The sequence below is a fragment of the Podarcis filfolensis genome (assembly GCF_964270895.1).
Source record: "Podarcis filfolensis genome assembly, chromosome: 9".
Taxonomy (NCBI): Eukaryota; Metazoa; Chordata; class Lepidosauria; order Squamata; family Lacertidae; genus Podarcis; species Podarcis filfolensis.
The window spans coordinates 48,676,784-48,694,950 of record NC_139610.1 but is presented as its reverse complement, the minus strand read 5'-3'; the positions used below and the strand labels follow the sequence as shown (position 1 = coordinate 48,694,950).

Genomic DNA, 18,167 nt, shown 5'->3' with positions numbered 1-18,167 from the left:
CTTGAATGTTCTCCCCCTTGTTTCCAAATCCTTGTAAGATTTTCTGCCTTCCAGGAGTCAACTACAATTTCATTAGTGATAACAATGCCATTCATAGAACAAGTCAACTGTTCTGGATTCCTGTATTTGCTATTTGTGAATCCCAGTCCATGAATAATAATGGTAAGTATTTGCATATTTGCATTGACTAACATGAATTAGGCAATCCAGTAAAGCTTTCTCCTTCATATATATATATATATATATATATATATATATATATATATGTGTGTGTGTGTGTGTGTGTGTGTGTGTGTGTGTGTGTGTTGCATTAATGAGCTTTAAACCAATCCTTTGTGCCTGCCATATGGTTAATATGGTACATGGCAACTGTGTCTCTTTCAGATCCCATGAAAAATGCTGAGGCCTTGTTCCCTGAGGGCTATGCCTAAAAGCAGGAAATGCAATTGCCACAAGTGTTCAAACAATAAACAATCATCATGTCCCACTTTCTGTGGCATCAAAAGGGCAGAATCTTTAATCTATACTACATGTTCATGCACAATTGAAGCACATATGCTGAGGCTGAGGGGTTTGTCAGCGCTGCTGTTAGGACAGTTCTGATGTCACTGCTTTGCTGTCAAGAATGGTGAGGGGACAGGAAGTAGAAGCATAATTAGGGCTAGAGACTGTCATCTGGAAAGAAGGAACTAAGCAGATTGGGACAAGCAGGAAAGAAAGGGAAGCAGCATTTGCTCACCCATGGGTACTGTTTTTATTGTATTTGTATGAATCATGAATTATGTTTATCTTACACCATCCTGGAATCCATTGGACAAAGTGCAGTTTAGAAATAATTTAAATAAACAAACCATTCTTCAAGCTTGAAGCTGTGGCAACAGGTGCTTCCAGATGCAGGTTTATTGTGGACTTCATGCGTGCAGGTGTTTTGTACTGTCATAGAATGTTGTCGTCATCAAAATGCTTTTTATTCCAGATTTCCTTTTACTGGGGAAAACCGCTAAGCAAAAAGGATCCATTATCTATCCACACATCCACTGCTGTTGTGAAAACTCAAAAGCACAATTTTGGGTTTTTGGAGGGGAGGGGGCTGTCACATGTGTGGTGATGTTTCATTGGGTGGTTCCTATTGCTGCACCCCAACTTCCACTTGCTTTTTACCTGAGCATAACCTAGCAGCATGCCCATTTCCACATGATGCACATTGAGCACATGTTGGGATTTCATCAACGTAGTTCGGCAGTACTGTTCTGTGAAGATTTCAACACATGTGGGGAATTACCTTGGAGCAGGCTTCCTCAGACTTGGCCCTCCAGATGTTTTTGGCCTACAACTCCCATGAACCCTAGCTACCAGGACCAGTGGTCAGGGATTATGGGAATTGTAGTCTCAAAACATCTGGAGGGCCGCATTTGAGGAAGCCTGCCTTGGAGACTAATCACAGTGCATAAATCAGAATGGTGATAATAACTGCCCAAAGATCTCCTTATCGGAACCGATAGCTATCAGAATTATGGCATAGCAAAATATCAGTCTTGCCCAATACCTCTATAGTAATACTTAAATTTTTAAAAACTCTAATGGAAATGAACGTAATGAGGGGCTCTTAATGTGTGCTATAGTGCTCTTCCTGTGGGGGAAAGTTACTTTAAAGGTGTGTGTGTGCACAGGTGCAAAAACACCTGCACACATGCTCCGAATGGTAAAATATAGCAGAAGCTGGAGGAGGAGTAACTGAGGAGAGGGGTTAGAAAAGAGCATGGAAATATTTCGTCATGGACCGCCCACTGTTGTGGATGGGAAACAGCAGAATGATACCTATGAAAAAGTGTGTGTCAATCATGCACACAGAAAAATGTGATCTGAGTGACCAATTTGCAAGAAAAAGCACCTGTCTGGACTTGCCCACAGAAAACAGCCTTGGTTTTCTATCCCTATTAATAAATTTATTATGTCACCATCAGACGAGGACTTGTTCCAAGTGCAGAAGCACACGAAGGAGAATTCTGTGGATTGTGGCACCTACAATGAACTGGCTAACCTTCTGTTGGCTGTTTGGATTAGTAAAGAGTAGCAGAAGGATTGGCAAATTTGGGGTGTGCCAAAATAGCAAACCTGATTCTCTCTACAGACAGACGCACAGCACTGAGGTACCCTTGAGACTTTGCTCAACTGACAGTGACATATTACACCACCTAAAGGATAATGGACATTCCAGTTCTAAGAGATGAAGGCATGTTATGAGAGTCCGTAAACTGATTTGTTCCAGACAGCCTCATTAGAAAGATCCCAGGTCTTCACTAGCGAATGGACAATATAAACATACACAAAGCAATCTATTTAAATTAGTGCAAAGCTCTCCCACTTCCTTTGATAATTTACTCCACACCCAGGGAGTGGCTTCTGCTTGAGGAAAAATGGGCAAGATTTCTACCTCGGTTGTTTTTGAAGTGATGTGCTATTTATCAGTCATGATAGATTTCCTCTGGTGCCTTTATCAACTATAATTAGAGCAGCCACCTTTCATCATTCTCCCAGCGAATACAAGTACAGTCAAATCTACAGTCCTTAAACGTGTCACAAATTTCTATAGCCCTAGAAAGTGTGACCCCTGACTTTGGGAGTAGTAGTAGCAGCAGCACAATTACTGTATTTTGGAAAGTTGCTTGTCCGTCTGTCCTCTATGCACTTTAATATCTCTTGTAATATCACCACCCAATTGGGAATGACATTTCCCAAGATGGAGGAGCCAGATTTTGTCTATGTTTGGATACCATTGAACCCCATATTGAATCAAGATAGTGGACCGAAACATTCCAAACTATGCTAATACGGAGGAGCAGGTTTTGGTCTATGACTGTATACTGTTGGGCACCATTTTGAATCAAGTTGGCAGACTGAACCATTCCAAACTGAACTGATTTGGACACCTTTGAAGATATTGTCACCCAATTTGGCATGTCAGTTCTGAAGACTGAGCAGCGACTTTGGGTCTGTGTTTGGATACCAGCAGATGCCATTTTGAATGAAGATGGTTCACTGAACTGTTCCAAACTGCAAGCATTTAGACCCCTCTTAAGACTGAATCCACCATCTTGATTCAAAATTAAATATTTTGAAACTGCGTTGATATCAATCAAATTTGACAGGAAGCTAATAGGGCTGGGCTTGATTCTTATTGAAGTTGAGAGGGATTGCTAGTTTATGACAGGCCCAAGACATTTTGCTATCTGGGTAGAAGATCAAGATAGTGCTTATTCCCATTACATACCTAGAAGCTGGACAGGTAATTTACTTTTACCTCAGCTTTTTTTTCTGCATTTGTGAGCAGCAAATTTTATTTGACTAAATCTAATTCTATTTTACACAACTGTACAATTCCAGGGCATGAAATAAAGTTAATAAATAAAATAGGCACTGTCATGCAAAGCATTCATGAGTCAAAATTATATTTGCATAATTTAACTGGACTTACATTTATTGTTTAAATAAAAGGATCAATTTTGATCCTTTACCTTAAGGTTAGGATTAAATGTCAATAAGTCTGCATGCACATTTACTAGGGAATATAGTGCACCTTACTTCTGAGTAAACATGCACATGATTGTTCTATAAGAGCACAATCTCTGTAAACCACTTGAAGACCGTTATAGTTAAGGAGTAGATAAAGTGTTTAAATAAAATAAATAAATAAATTGCATGCTCTTTCTAGGTAAATTAATTTGAAAGAATGACCAGGTTCTGGTTCTATAATCACAATAATTAAGGCTGCAATCCTATACCCAGTTACCTGGATTTAAATGTGCCTCAACTCAATGGGGTACATTTCTTAATATAGGCGTGTATGCTCTGTTGACGGAAAGGGTGAACAGCCCCCCCCCACTCGTGAGTACACAGAGGTCATTGGAATGAGTAAAAAAGAACTGTTTGGGGTGAAGTCATCTTAATAGGTACTTTAGGACTTGGGTTTGCGTTTTGTACCCATAAACCTTCCACAGTCTGTGAATGACTAACGCCATAGGGGAAGACCGTCTGCGTCGCTTTTTTCGCGGTACGCAAAAGAAACGCAGAAGGCTGGTAAACAAACACTGGTAAACGCATGAATGAATGGGAAAGAATAAGCAAGACGTATAAACGTAGAAGCTGGGGTGGGGGGGGGCGGAGGAGAGAAATCCAGCCCAGGTTTTCCCGTCCGCTTCCTGAGTGACAGATTGACATCATTGGAGGCGTGACGCGAGGCTGAGGTGGGGGCTCGGCGCTGCAAGGCTGCCGTGCAGTTCGGCTCATTCTGAAACAGCAACGAGAAAGCGCAGAGCAGTTGGCGAAGGGATAGCAGCAGCAGCAGGCGGCGGCAACAACGGCAGGCGACGGGCTGCGTCCTTGGATTTACCTCCAGCTGCCGCGACTGGGCTTTGCAAAAGGACTCTGAACCTGTTCGTTCGGTAAGCGTGATCTGGAGGGCTCCCCCCGTTTCTTTTTGCGCGAGGCATTTCGGAAGTAGCTCAGGTGCTGCTGGGTGCCCGTGCATATCGGCTGAGCTAGGCGGACGACTCGCGCGCAGCCCACCGCTCGCTTAAAAAGCGCTTTCAAAAATACGTCCTCGTATCATTTCACTTAAATGCGTTGTGCACTGCGAGCCTTCCGAGTAGCCTCGAGCGAAGAAGACGCGGCAATCCGCAGTCCCCCACCCCGCCCCATGCAAGGGGATCGTTTGCTCCTCGTGCAAAGATCGTGTGTGTGCGTGCGTACCCCCGATTTGCATTATGTCCGCGGGGTCTGTCCTCCGTCCCGCCCCGCCATGCTGGTGGTGTAGCAAGACTGTCAACCAGTCTGTACCAGCAAGCACATGGCAGCTTTTGCAGAATCCATTGCCTCCCTCCCCCTTTCCCTTACATATGGAATTCACTCTTCTCGTGACTGCAGTGCTTTCTTGTCTTAACTCCTTGCTCAGATCGTGTGTTTCTTTTTTTAAAAAATATTATTTTTTATTGTTATTCTCCCAGGCGTTCCCGTTGCACGTTCTCTTCTCTCTCCCTCTCCCCGGCTAGCCTAAGAGGAGAGGGGAGCTGCGGGCGAAGGACCATGTGGTGAAAAAGAGCTCGGAGTCGAGGAAGCAGTTGGACTCGCTCGCCTGCACGCGCGCTTTACTTGGGAGGGGAAACCGTGCGCCTCCAAAGGAGAGAGGGAGGGGGAGAAAGAAAGAGAGAGAGAGAGAGAGAGAAAAGGGGGAAGAAAGCTCCAACTTGGAGGAAAGCAGGAGGGCAGCCGCCGCAGCAGCAGCAAGCTCGCTTTGCAAACACTCTTCGCTCCCACCTCCTCCGCTGCTTCCAGGCGACCCTCTCCAAGCTGCGCGCCTTTGCATTGCTGCAGAGCGAGCGACAGCCGTTGCAAAAGCAGCTCGGTCTCCTTTTTTTACCTGGCAGCCGGAGACGCCTCTTCTCCCCCCCTCCAGCCTCCACCCCCCTCCCGCACCGGATCGCCTGTCGCTGCTCCTGGGAGAAAAGCCTGCTCGGCTCATGGACGACCATCTCGAGGAGGGGCGCGTGTAGGGCACCCCCTTGAATGTGCGTGCTTCGGCTGGAGAGGTGTTTGGCGGGCCGGCGAGGCGGATTTCCTTGCGCGCGAGGGCGTCGCGGCCGCTCCGTAGCCTCGGCAGCAGGAAAGGCGGGCGCCGAAGAAGCGGGTCTCGGGGGCCACCAGCGAGGATTGCGGCGCCTGGGCGCGTGGAGACTTGCCGGAGCCCCGCTGCCCTATGGATCTAACCTAGCAGGGCAGTGCTTTCGCGCGGATCGGCCCTTGGAAGACGTAAGTTTGCGCCCGTCCTCTTCTTTCTCCACTTCGCAATATGGATCTTGCCGCCGCCGCCTGGTTTCGCGCCGGGGGAGCCCGAGGGGTTAGCAGGTGCCCTGCTGGCTCCTCTTCCCCTCGCGGTGGGGTGGGGTGGGGGGCTGGCGGCGGCGGCCAAGGCGGTTTCCCACACGACGCACGTCCTCTTTCCCCAGGCGCGCTGGGGGGGGGGGCGGCGCTCGGGTGGCTTTCTGCTGAACGGCAACGCGCGCAGGCGAGATTTCTGAACTTGTTGCTGCGGGCAAGGAATAAGCTCGGACTCTGCGGAAAGCCCGGAGGGGACGACGACACGGGTGGATCAAAGCAGGGGAGAGGGGGGAGGACCGACCTCTGCTGCCAGGTGCTTCTGGCGGGAGAACTAGCTAATGCACTTCCTCAAAACCTCTGGCTTAAGGTGCGAGACCCCGTGTGTGCGTGTTGTTGTTGTTTTACATGCATTCTCCCACTGAGGCAGCTGACACATCCATTGCTTTCCATGGGTGTTCGTTGCAATGACATGAAACCTATTTGACACTATCTGTGGGCTTGTTTACACCGAAAGAAGTGATCAATGTGTGGCTTGGGTGACTTGAATTACGGCTGCATTGTCTAACTCGAGTATTGTGTAGGCATGGGTTGGAATTTATGCTTGGTTTTGAATCCTACGTGATCAACACGCATTTGCACCTTCGCTTAGTGCGCAGAGGGGGTAGATTCCACCTGGGGTTGCTTGCCCATTCTCAAGTTGTTTAATGTGGATTAGGTGCCTCTTAACATCCTGTATCTGGAGGGAGCTCTGGTGCATCTTTGCCAGTGCAGGTTCATGGGAGTTTTCAGGGATCTGTGTGAAATAGTTATATAAAATAAAAATCAGGTCTGAGGTCTAGCGCACTTGCAAGGCAGAGATGGTCTCTCTTAATGTGCCAGAGGCAGGTGGAAATTCCGGCCATCCTTATTATTTGTAGTTTTTTCAGCAAGCTTTCAAAAAATTGTTTGTCTGTGGTAGCTGCAACTGGTGGTTGGAGCGTAGTGAGATGATTCCTTTCCCTATTGCTCTTGCTTCGTGGTGTGAGTGTGCGCTTCATTGAACGTAGTCGGCAGGGCAGGGATTTCCCCTTTTGAGTCTGAGTGAGATTTTAGCAGGTCAGTAGAAAGGCGTGGAGGCTGCAAGGAGGAAATGGTGGGTAAGACAAAGATAAAAAGGCTTCCCCCGTCCTTCCACTCCGCCTCCTCAGAAAGCACCAGGGGGGAGAGGGGGAAAAATCCCTGCATGCTCAAACTAGCACGCAAAACTTTCGTATTGGTCTTGAAAGGTAGAGAAAGTGTGTGCAGTGCAGCTTTAAGTACTGGAAAGTCCGTCCCCCTGAGGTAATGGTAACCTCAGCCATTTCCCCTCCTCCTGCAAATGGGTGGGTGGGGAGGCTGGGGGAAATAATCCCTTGTTTTCATTCATAACTTTTTCCTCTTCCTCTCTGTCAGCTCTGCATTCATCGCCTCCGTTGAGATCGGGTTGCAGAGGGCAGTGCTGCCCTTGGTGCTTTCTCATTTTCTCTTTGAGAGTCCATTCAGTGCTGAGTTTTTACAGCATTTCTCTCTCCTCCCCGCCCCCCTTCAAATGGGAAGTCTGCTGTTAGAAGGCTGCTGATAGAAACGCAGGGCTTACAAGGAAGCCTTTTTTTGGGTGGGGAGTTAAGAATATTAGATAGATAGATAGCTGTCACAGACTGCAGTCCTGTGTATACTTTACCTGCATGTAAGCCCTGTGGAACACAGTAACATTTACTTATTTGCCGCCATACTGAACTGCTGCTTGTGTTGTCTGCGTCCTGCCTTTATATTTTGTTGGAACAATTAAGGCTGCAATCCTAAACTCGCTTGTTCTGGAGTAAGGCTCCATGAACACTTTGGGATTTGCTTAGGAAGAAATACTGATAGGATACCTGGCTGGTTTTTTGTGTGTGACTTTTATAAACAATTCTATCCCACTCTCCTCCTAAGAAGCTCTGTAGCAGTTCCCACCCTACATTTTAACTTCCCAAGAACCCCAGTCTGGTTCAAAGAATGGCTCAAAGCTACTGACTCTTCAAAAAGGACAACAATAGAAAGAATTCATAAAAATTTCATAAGAATTTCATAAGAATTCATAAGAATTTCATAAGAATTTCATAAAAGCCTATGAAAAGGAGAACTTGTGTGAGGCAGATAAGGTGTGATTGAGTTGAGCAGAGCTCTTTGTCTTGCACTCTCTACACCTTGAACAGGTGATAGGTGGGGTGGGGTGAACCTGAGCGGTCCCTTGCTTCCCCCTCCCCACATGTTCTGATTAAAGAAACTTTTTCTTCCCTCTTTTAAATTACTGCATGATTTCTTTTGGGGTGTTTTTAAAATGTCTTAGAAAAGAACACAGGTGGGGAGATGTTGTGGTCCTTCAGCTGTGAGGCAGTACAGTTTTCATGACATTTGCTGTTGGAAACCAAATGTTGGTTGCTTCCTTCCTTTTGTCTAATTACTGAATGACAGATCCACATTTATTTATAAACACCACTATTATTTTGATCAGCGGGTCTGAATAGATGGCATTTAAGGTTCTATATTGGAGGCCCACCTTAATCAACCTCCATAAAGGAATGGAAGCAATATCTTAAAACTAAGGCATCTGGTGTGTGCAGCGCTTAAGCATGTGAGCTGCTATCTGGCTCAAATTTTCTGCAGTTATGAACTCCTTCAGGAGACTCAGTCTTTGCTGCATTATGCCTAAAATGGACTCATCCTTCTGACCTCGCTTGCTGGTATGTTCTATGCAAAACTGCTGCTAAAATACCCAGTGTGTTACATAGAACTAAATGTAACATTACATTAACCCTTTGTTTTGTTCAGGGGAGGAATGTGCGGGAAATTTTTCAAATCAAGTGTTTCACTCTTTTTGAAACAATTTTTTGAACAGCAAATTGTCACTTAAAAAAAAAGCTTCCCCAGAAATTAACAGACGACCACTTCAGTAGCGTCTTGCAACTGTGGATGCAATAGTGGTCCCAAGAGATCCAAGATGGTTCAAACGAAAAAAACACATTTATGTCTTATCTGGTCTAATATACGCCATTTTGAATCCTGTCTAACTATTCCTCCCCTCCCTCTTATTTTGTGCAGCAGATAACATACTTTTCACTTACAAGTGAAGGTGCACATAATCTTCCCAAACAACTGATTAAATGCCATATTTATTTGTCTTATCTTTTCTGCTGCAACCCTTTCCTGCCTCCACCTCCTCTTTTCACACCCTGCCTTATGGTCCAAGAATACTTGGAAGCCTATTGTGTAACAGGATGTTTACATCTGGTGTTTTGCTTTAATGAGCGTGCTAGACTGTTTTGATTTTTTAAATTTTTTTGGGAAAGAGATATTTACTCCCAGAAAAGAAAAAAATTCTTCACATGCTTTCCCCATTGCTAATATGCTTCAGGCGTCATGGAATAGCAGTTAAAAAGGCAGCTATGCTGAATTTGAGTTTAGAATCAGGCTTGGTATTGGAATGTGGCTTTGACAGCGAAAACGGGCAAGAACTTCTTACAGGTCCTGCAGTTTGGGGGCATGAATGTGATTCTGTAATGTGGCTTTGAAGCACATTTTATGTTGCAGTCGGTGGTTAGACATAAGGGGGAATGTACCTGAAGTAGCTTCAGCTATGTTTGATGTAGCATGAAATAACTATAAGAATAAAATGTGCATGCATAACGCTCATAACTTCACGCTTGGAAAGAAAAGCTATGCAAACATGAAAGATTTTTGTTTTGTTCCTTAAACTGTAAGTTAATCTTCGGTGTGCTTTATTTACAATATCTACTCTCATATAACACATACGTATTTGTTTTAAACTGCTATGTGCCCTTTTACTCGAGGCCAGTGTAATTCCATCCCTGGGATATTGTTAATAGGTAGTTAGGCCAATTTGTGGCTTGCTGTAAAATGTTTTTATTTGTTTGGGTGGTGTATTTTATTTTTTGCTGCTGCTGCTGTGTGTGTGTGTGTGTGTGTGTTTTCGTTTTAGGAGAAGCAGCTTACTTCTCCCTTTTCAACTCCCTGTTTTTCTCTCTGCCTCTCTTTTAGGATTTCCGATGCATGCCAGGTTCCTGGTGAATGCCAGAAGTAGAGATCACGACAGATGGAGTCCCAAGGTCAGCATGGAAGTGGCAGTTCATTAGTGGTCCTTCAGCAGCCTTCTTTGGACAGCCGGCAAAGGGTGGACTATGAGAGAGAGCTTCAGCCCCCCACGATCTTGTCTCTAGACCAGATCAAGACTATCAGGGGCAGCAACGAATACACGGAGGGCCCATCTGTGGTGAAGAAGTCTGCCCCACGGACAGCTCCCAGGCAAGAGAAGCACGAAAGGACTCATGAAAACATACCGATTAATGTGAATAATAATTACGAGCACCGGCCCAGCCACCCGGGGCATGCGCTGCATCAACACAATGCCAGGGCTCCAGTGCTCAGCAGGTCGACCAGCACCGGCAGCGCAGCCAGTTCTGGAAGTAACAGCAGTGCTTCCTCGGAGCAGGGCCTGCTCCTGAGATCGCCCCCGTGCAGGCCAGGGCCGGGCCACAGATTGGAAAGGCCCATCTGGACGCAGCCCAAGCCATCGTCTCTGGTCGTGGAGGACCTGAAGAGTCCTTTGAAAGAGGACCTGGCCCAGCACAAGTTTATCTGTGAACAGTGCGGGAAGTGCAAGTGTGGGGAGTGCACAGCACCCAGGGCCTTGCCCTCTTGCCTGGCCTGCAACCGGCAGTGCTTGTGCTCTGCGGAGAGCATGGTGGAATACAGCACCTGCATGTGCCTGGTCAAAGGGATCTTCTACCACTGTTCCAACGACGATGAAGGGGACTCCTACGCAGATAATCCTTGCTCTTGTTCCCAGTCGCATTGCTGGACTAGGTACTTGTGCATGGGAGCCATGGCCTTGGTTTTGCCTTGCCTGCTCTGCTATCCTCCGGCAAAAGGATGCCTGAAACTGTGCCGGGGGTGTTACGACCGGATCAATCGCCCAGGTTGCAGGTGCAAGAACTCCAACACAGTTTATTGTAAGCTGGAAAGTTGCCCCTCGAGGGGTCAAGGCAAGCCCTCCTGATTTATGGGGGCGCGGGGAAAGGTTGAGTTCCTCAGACTGTCGTTCAGGTTGTGGCTGGCTTTTCTGTCTTTGCCCCCTCCCTTCCCCCTTATCTTTTTTTCCTTACTTACATGCACAAATGATCCTCCTCTCACACCATAGCTTCTCTCAGCAAAAGGCAAATCTGGGATTCCCCCCCCCCCTGGTCTTTGGATAAGTGAAATGAAATGAATTTATTAATACGGTCATAGACCAGCTTCAACACACACAATATCACAAATCATAAAAAATATCAGGAATACAAGGGACAATATGCAATAACAAGAATTTAAATATAAAAATTAAAATTAATTGTTAGCTTGCCCCCTGTAATTAACATTTAGGGGATTGGACATTATGGGATACCACTTGCTTCCTGCGATTGATTGCAGACGCACAGAATTTAGCTACATTTAATGTAGTCTTGGGCTTCTTGTCCTCTAGCAGTAGTTTTAGACTATGGTATTCCGATTCTTTCCTAGACTTTTGCAAAACAGGTGTAATAAAAGTCAAACGTATATCCTCATAAAGACAACAACGTAATAGTACATGTGAAGCAGTTTCAACTTCCAACGAACCACAAGGACAGACCTGTGCTGTGTATGGTTTACCCTCAAATCTGCCCTGAAGTAAGGCAGAAGGGAGAACGTTAAATCTGGCGAGGGTAAAAGACCGTCTGTATTTGGGTACCTGAAGACCTGACAGATAGTTAGCTGGAGAGAAACCTCTCCCATGGTCCCTTATTGCTGGATGTTTGATCATTTCGCTCATGTGGCATTGTAGTTCTACGTCCCAGATACGCTGGCGAATTGTAGTCCTAGCTTTCTCGAAGCCTGTCACTATCAGGGTCTGCTGTGGGATCCCCAAGCTTTTGAGCTTTTCCAGCAGTGTAGCTTTCCATCTGGATTGGTAGGTATCTAATAAGGTTAAAGGTGCCAGCCCAACCGGGAAGAAAATAAGCTTTAGCCAATAATGGATCTTCAATATCCATATCCGAGTACTGATAGGAATTTGCCCAACCTCCATACGGACCGCTATGTTGGATACGCAAGAGGGGATCCCCAGCAGGCAGCGGAAAAACTTAGTTTGAAATGCCTCTAAGCGAGTAAGGTTTTTAAAACTGCAGATCTGGGATCCATATAACAATTGTGATAGTATTTTGGCAGCAAAGACCTGGGAGGCTGCCGGTATGTACTGGCCCCCTTTCCCATAAAAGAATGTTATTAACACTTTGGTAGATCTTTCTGCATTTGCAATAGTATTATTAATCTGAAAGCGCCAGGAGCCCCTTTCCTGGAAGGTTACACCCAGGTATTTAAAGGTTGCTACCTGTTCTATTGAGCGATTGTCTATTCTCCATTTGTGCCTCCTCCTTTTTTTAGAGAACACCATGACTTTGGATTTCTTGTAGTTAATTTTTAGTTGTTCAATGCTGCAGTATTTGGTAAAAGATCTCAAAAGTTTTCTTAGTCCAACACAAGAAAAAGAAATTAAAACTGTGTCATCCGCATATAAAAGGACCGGGAGGGGCGTGCCAGCCAATATGGGGGGATGGGCATTTTCTTTCCCCGTATTTCCTACTAGCGAGTTGATATAGAAGTTAAATAAAGTAGGCGCAAGGACACACCCTTGCCTGACCCCCTGGTGGATTTGGATTTCCTTGGATAGGTGGCCCTGTTGGGTAAGTGTAGCCCATGTACTTGCATCTAATCTCCCAATATGGCAAGTCGTCTTCAGGTTTGTGAGTAATCCATTCCTGAAAGAAGTAATGAGGGAATTGGGTTTTTCTGAAGCCGCCTGCTCTGCAAGCAACTTTCCAAAGATGCTGTTTTTGTTTGTCCTCAACAATTTTAAACTGATTTTTAGTGGCTTCCAAGTGATTATTTCAAAGTATTTGTGTGTGTGAAAAAACTGAATTATGAAGCTTTAAAGAAAAGAAAGCATTTTTTTTTTTTAAATAGTTGGGTTAAAATTTAGCAAACCTAGTCCTGCTGTCTGTATGGATTGCAACCATCCTGGCTTTTGCTCCCATCTCAACAGATATTTTAGAATTTCATGAACCGTATTGCAAAGCCTTATCTAGCTTGGATTTCCAACACACACAAACACACACACCATCTTCACTAGAAATGCTATGAGAGTATTGTGATGCTCTAGCTTAGATTCCTTGAATTGCAGGGGTTGGACTAGATAACCCTTGGGGTCCCTTCCAACTCTACAATTCTATGACTCTTATGACTACAGCTTTCTTCATTGGTTTCTATAGCTTTCAGAATTGTACAAGGTCCTAAGTTTTCACTCCCACCCCCTTTTTTCTCCTCTTTTGATGCTAAAGTTGTTGATTTCTGCACATCTGAGTAATACTCTTCAGGTATCATACAGTTTTAAGTTGTGTAAACATTCTTGGATCTCTTAACACTTCTATTATTTCTGTGGTTTAATGACATTTAACTCTAGTCTGTGCTCGATAACTTTAATCCTCTGTTTTTATTGCCTTAGCCACAAATTGTGGTGCTTTTTGTATATTTTATGTAAAAACACAAAGTTGAATTCTGACTATTTTTAAGACAAAGGTCTGTTAAAACTTTTTTATTGTAAAGAATATTTATTATGTGAATTTCTATTATTTTATGATATTTATTACAAAGGACTGTTCCAAAAATGTACTCCTGTCTGAATATAACAAAATACCAATACTTAACGAAAATAAGGATGACACGAAGAAAGTACATATGTTAAACTATAATGCAGAAAATATAATAATTAATGAAAACGTCTCTTGGGTTCTTTATTTTTTAATATAACAATAAGTTGTTAATAGCAGTATTAGTAAGTAAGAGTACTACTGCTTTTATTTTCCATTTTTTTCATGACTGTGAAACCACTGCTAGTATTCTAGTTTTATTTAATCACTTTAAAAAAAAATCAGAAAAGTTTTTAACTCTTGAGATATTTCACAGCATTCATATATTTTGTTTGGGGTGGAGAACGTGTGGACCCCAAATGATGTTTCTGTGGACTCCTTACAAATTCTTGCATTGTCTTTAAAAGTTTGTAGTCCTCATGGCTCCAAGTGTGAAAATGGGATCGCAAAAATTGCCCTATGTCTGTGAAGGACCATCATGATTCAGCCCCCCACCCACCCAAAAAGTTTGAGTTAACCTACAGGCCATAAGTGTACTACAAAATAAGAACAGCTTACGAACCAATCACAATTTGGCATCTGCAAATGACTTGTATCCATCCCACTCATTGCTATTTACAAGACAGGTGGGCAACCAGTGGCCCCCCCGATGATGTTGGACTACAACTCCCATCATCCTTGACCATTGGCTGGGACTTATAGGAGGAGGGCCACAGGTCCCCCACCCCTGTTTTCAAAATGACTTATGGTGCTGAATCTCTTTTCTACTATTTTTTGGTATGGCAACTGGAGTCTTCTGTTTCAATTCCTCAGAAGGCATTATGGAAACTTCGATTTACCATCAGCAGTTTAAGTGCTTTCTTTTTCTGAAATGCCAATCGTGCCATTTTAGCAGCAACGTGTTAGTTGGTGGAATTGCGTATCAGCTGAAGAAAATGCATCTATTTTCAAGTTTGCATCTGAATAAAAAATTAAGAATCAGAATAACAAAAGTACTTTGTGTTAATAAAGTCCAGTAGCTGAAGGAGCTTCTGGGCTTCCCTAATTCTTGTGGCCCAATGGGGCTTGTTTGTTCACCGCTATTAGCTGCCAGGTGGTTCCACAGAAATTTTAATACAGAATTTGCTCCGCCAGTCTATCTCTTGGCACTGTTCTAATCTGTTGTCCGCAGGTGAAGTTGGGACGTAGTATTGTATCTTTTGAGGTTTAGTGGGAACTGCAGTGCCCATACAAGCAACCTTCCTTATTTTAAGTTTCTCAAGAAAGCATATGTTGCTAAGCAGTGGTTTCCAAAATCTTGATCATTGCCATCTTCGGTCTTGTAGAAGATTCAAGTGAGTCCAGCTCTTGCGACTGAAGCAACAGTGACACATTCAGTGTGTTCTTTCTTTGTTGGTTTATTAAAAATGTTTGTGTAAAAAGGCTCACTGTAATGTTAGTTACTTGACCTTAAAAGTTGCACCTTTTGCAAGGGAAAAAGAGCAGTTTATCTAGTAAAAGTATGGATATTTTCTTAAAAGTTTTGGGTTGATGTCATCTTGTCATTTTGTACAAGCATCCTAATTTAGCAGGTGTAAGTGCAGATACAGGATTTTGTTTGTGGTTTTCTGTTTCGGAAACAGATATGACCCTGCATGTACAAGAGATTGTGGTGATGAGAATACCCCCAACATTGAAAACCACATAAGCAAAGTCAGCCACCACAGCACATTTAGTTTTTGTATAGGAGACCAAATCTACTCTTCCTTTTAGCACCGATCATCTATTTGGTGGGGATAGAAAGAGGAGAGATCTCTGAAAACAGCAACATAATACAATCTCCATAATGCTCATAATTTATCAAGGTACTTGGCTAATAAACAGGATCTCATTTCCCAATTCTCCAATTGCTTTTCATAAAATCATCTCTCTTTCACAAGGAAAAGGAGGATGTGATATTTTTTCTTAGTATCTTTTGATATGATCCATTCTTTTGATATGATCCATTCTTTGCACATCTGTTGCACTCAGTGCCCCCTTGTGATAGTGCTTCTCATTTGGGAATATATTTTCATAATACTCACAGTATGTTTTGTCTGTGAAATGGGAGTACAGTATTTCATACAGATTGCTTTTGTGTTGCTATTGCTCCTGTCTTCTGTATCTCTTCAAAACGCACAATATGATGAATATTGTAAAATGTCATTTGAGAGTGCTATGATAGCTGTGAAAAGTTGCATTTAAGATAGTACAGTGGACGCTCAGGTTGTGAACGTGATCTGTGTGGGAGGCACGTTCGCAACCCGCAGCATTCACAACCCACGCATGGGTCACAATTTGGTGCTTCTGCGCACGCGCGATTTAGCGGTTCTGAGCATGCACAAGCACCAAAACCCGGAAGTAACACGTTCCGGTACTTCTAGGTTCGGCGCGGTGCACAACCCGAAAACACGCAAGCTGAAGTGTCTGTAACCCGAAGTATGACTGCGGTTGCGAATTGAACTTTGAGCGATGCCAATTATGAGATATATCAGTTTTTAAGAGCATTGCTTTTTTATTCATTTGCTCATAATTTGGATTGGACCTGCTTGTTTTCAGGCTTTCTTTTTCTTTTTAAAGACACAGGCTAGTCTAAAACAGAACATTCAAATGTGAACACTGGAGCCACAATTATTTTCAGATTATGTAACTTGGTCAATGGACTGTTTGCCTTTTATTTCCTGCACAACTAATACTGTAGAGACTATTCAAAACAAGCAAACCACCAACCCAAGAAAAATTGGGTAATTTATTCCTAGCATTCAGTGATCGATCCTGGTTTGGTTTTGTTTTTTTAAAAAAGTGGCATGTTTGTTTGTAGCTGTTTTACTAGATCTATTCCTAGAGCTATTCACAACAATTGAACATGGGAAGCAGCAGGAAAAGCAACTAGAGAAGCCTAAGTAGCATGGATCTTTGCCTACAATCAGGCAGTTCTGCTTTTGAGGAGCACCAGAAGCTGGCACATGTTAATGCATGCTGAATGGTGGAATCAGCACATGGCTGAAGTTGCACATGACTGTTTTGCCACAAGCAGGGAACTAGCACTTCTCCCAAATTGGATACTGTTGTGTGTCATACATATATGCAAACACTGTAGTTGCTATATATAATTTTCAACCAGCTCTTCGTATGCACAATATAATACTTTGAACATTGCAGTATGTTTAGTCTAAACCACACTGCTGGGGGATCAGTTACACTGCTCTTCTGTCTAATGATGAGTTCTGTATTCATTTAGATCTTGCATGCTCCCACATATTTTCATGAGGGTAATGAAATACCCTGTTGCTTACTTGGGGAATTTATTGGGGAGTTCTGCAGGTGTTTTAGCTCTGTGTGGTATAGTTAAGGTGTCTACCGAGAAAGCCAATGCCTGAGATCAAATGTAGCCAGTGTGTGATTCAACAGCATCTGGCAGTCACCCTGGCTGCCCCAGCCTTAGACTCAGTTGGAACCTTTTTCAGTACTTCCCAAGATAACGATATGAACATTTGAGGAAGGATCTCAAGCTCGTTCCTGTGGCCCATTGGGTTTATTTACAGCACTGCTGGTCAATATTAAAATGTCAGGCGGTTGAACTAATCGTATGGCTTCACCTCAAAGTCTCATTAAGGAAAGAATTCAAAGGATGTTGCCACCAGGTACAAAATTGAGACTGAAGTGTTCTGACAGTGTAGGTAATGAGACACTGTGTAACTACGTCTTGGATCGAGTTTTGTTTTTGAATGACAGAGATTATGGTGCTACAAGAATGGTACTTGTAGTGCAGAAAATACTGAATTGGATGGATAAATGGTCTGATTTTGTATAAGTCAGATTCCTGTGTGTAAATTTAAATTTGAACCAGACTCCATGAGTACATTTTGTAAGAAGAAAGAAGAGTACAAACAAGGTGTTACGTGATTGTGGTATTCAAAGTCCTTTCCTAGTGCCAACAGCACAATATCTGGTTAGATTGTGTAGGTTCCCATGAATGGGAATGTTATGTATACAGCCTTCTATTCATTTTTCAGCTAAATTAAAAGATGGATATGAAAAAGATTCTTCTGTCATGTGGATTGGACTTAAACCTAGCCCTATAACACAGTGGTTAGATTAAATTTTGCACTTGTTTTATGAATGTAATTGTTGATTTATGCAGTTCACTGCAACAGTATTTTTTTCCCTTGGTGTTGGTGGTTACAGACATTCTTTGCAAGTAAAATCAGTAAATAGATTCAGGTGGGTGAGAGAAGCCAATTTTGAGAGGCTGATGCATGGCACCTGTAGGAAAGGGTGTCTGTAGCCTCCAAGCAAGTGATAACAAGGCTAGCATGAGCACCTGCTTGCTTCCTTGGGTTTTCCAGCAACCATACAGAGGTGCTGGGCTGCTGAAACCCACTTTGGCTTGAACACATGTTAACAGTAAGTATCAAAACTTGGTAACTGTTGATCACTTGCATGTTATTTAGAAAGCCCATGTAAAATATATTTTTGCCAAGAAGCTTGTTTCAACACTTTGCAATGGGTCTAAGCTAAATGAAATGCTGGTAAGGT

General features: G+C 43.6%; 1 protein-coding gene across 3 annotated transcripts; it reads left to right on the top strand.

The window, feature by feature from the left end:
* The first annotated feature begins 4,233 nt into the window (after window positions 1–4,233).
* SPRY1 (sprouty RTK signaling antagonist 1) lies at window positions 4,234–13,739 on the top strand. Of its 3 annotated transcripts, XM_083572146.1 has the most exons (4): window positions 4,234–4,442; window positions 5,004–5,805; window positions 9,931–11,144; window positions 12,653–13,739. In XM_083572146.1, exon 3 carries the CDS (start codon window positions 9,986–9,988, stop codon window positions 10,946–10,948), a length of 963 nt encoding a protein of 320 aa, XP_083428272.1. In that variant the 5' UTR covers window positions 4,234–4,442; window positions 5,004–5,805; window positions 9,931–9,985; the 3' UTR covers window positions 10,949–11,144; window positions 12,653–13,739. The 3 variants fall into 3 exon arrangements, with proteins under 3 accessions (XP_083428272.1, XP_083428273.1, XP_083428274.1); XM_083572147.1 differs by lacking the exon at window positions 5,004–5,805 and having other exon boundaries at window positions 4,268–4,442; XM_083572148.1 differs by lacking the exons at window positions 4,234–4,442; window positions 5,004–5,805 and adding an exon at window positions 8,647–9,396.
* Window positions 13,740–18,167: the final 4,428 nt, after the last annotated feature.

What these genes read in the sequence shown, in the direction of transcription:
- SPRY1 (XM_083572146.1), top strand. Translation starts at nt 9,986, where the DNA reads ATGGAGTCCCAAGGTCAGCATGGAAGTGGCAGTTCATTAGTGGTCCTT.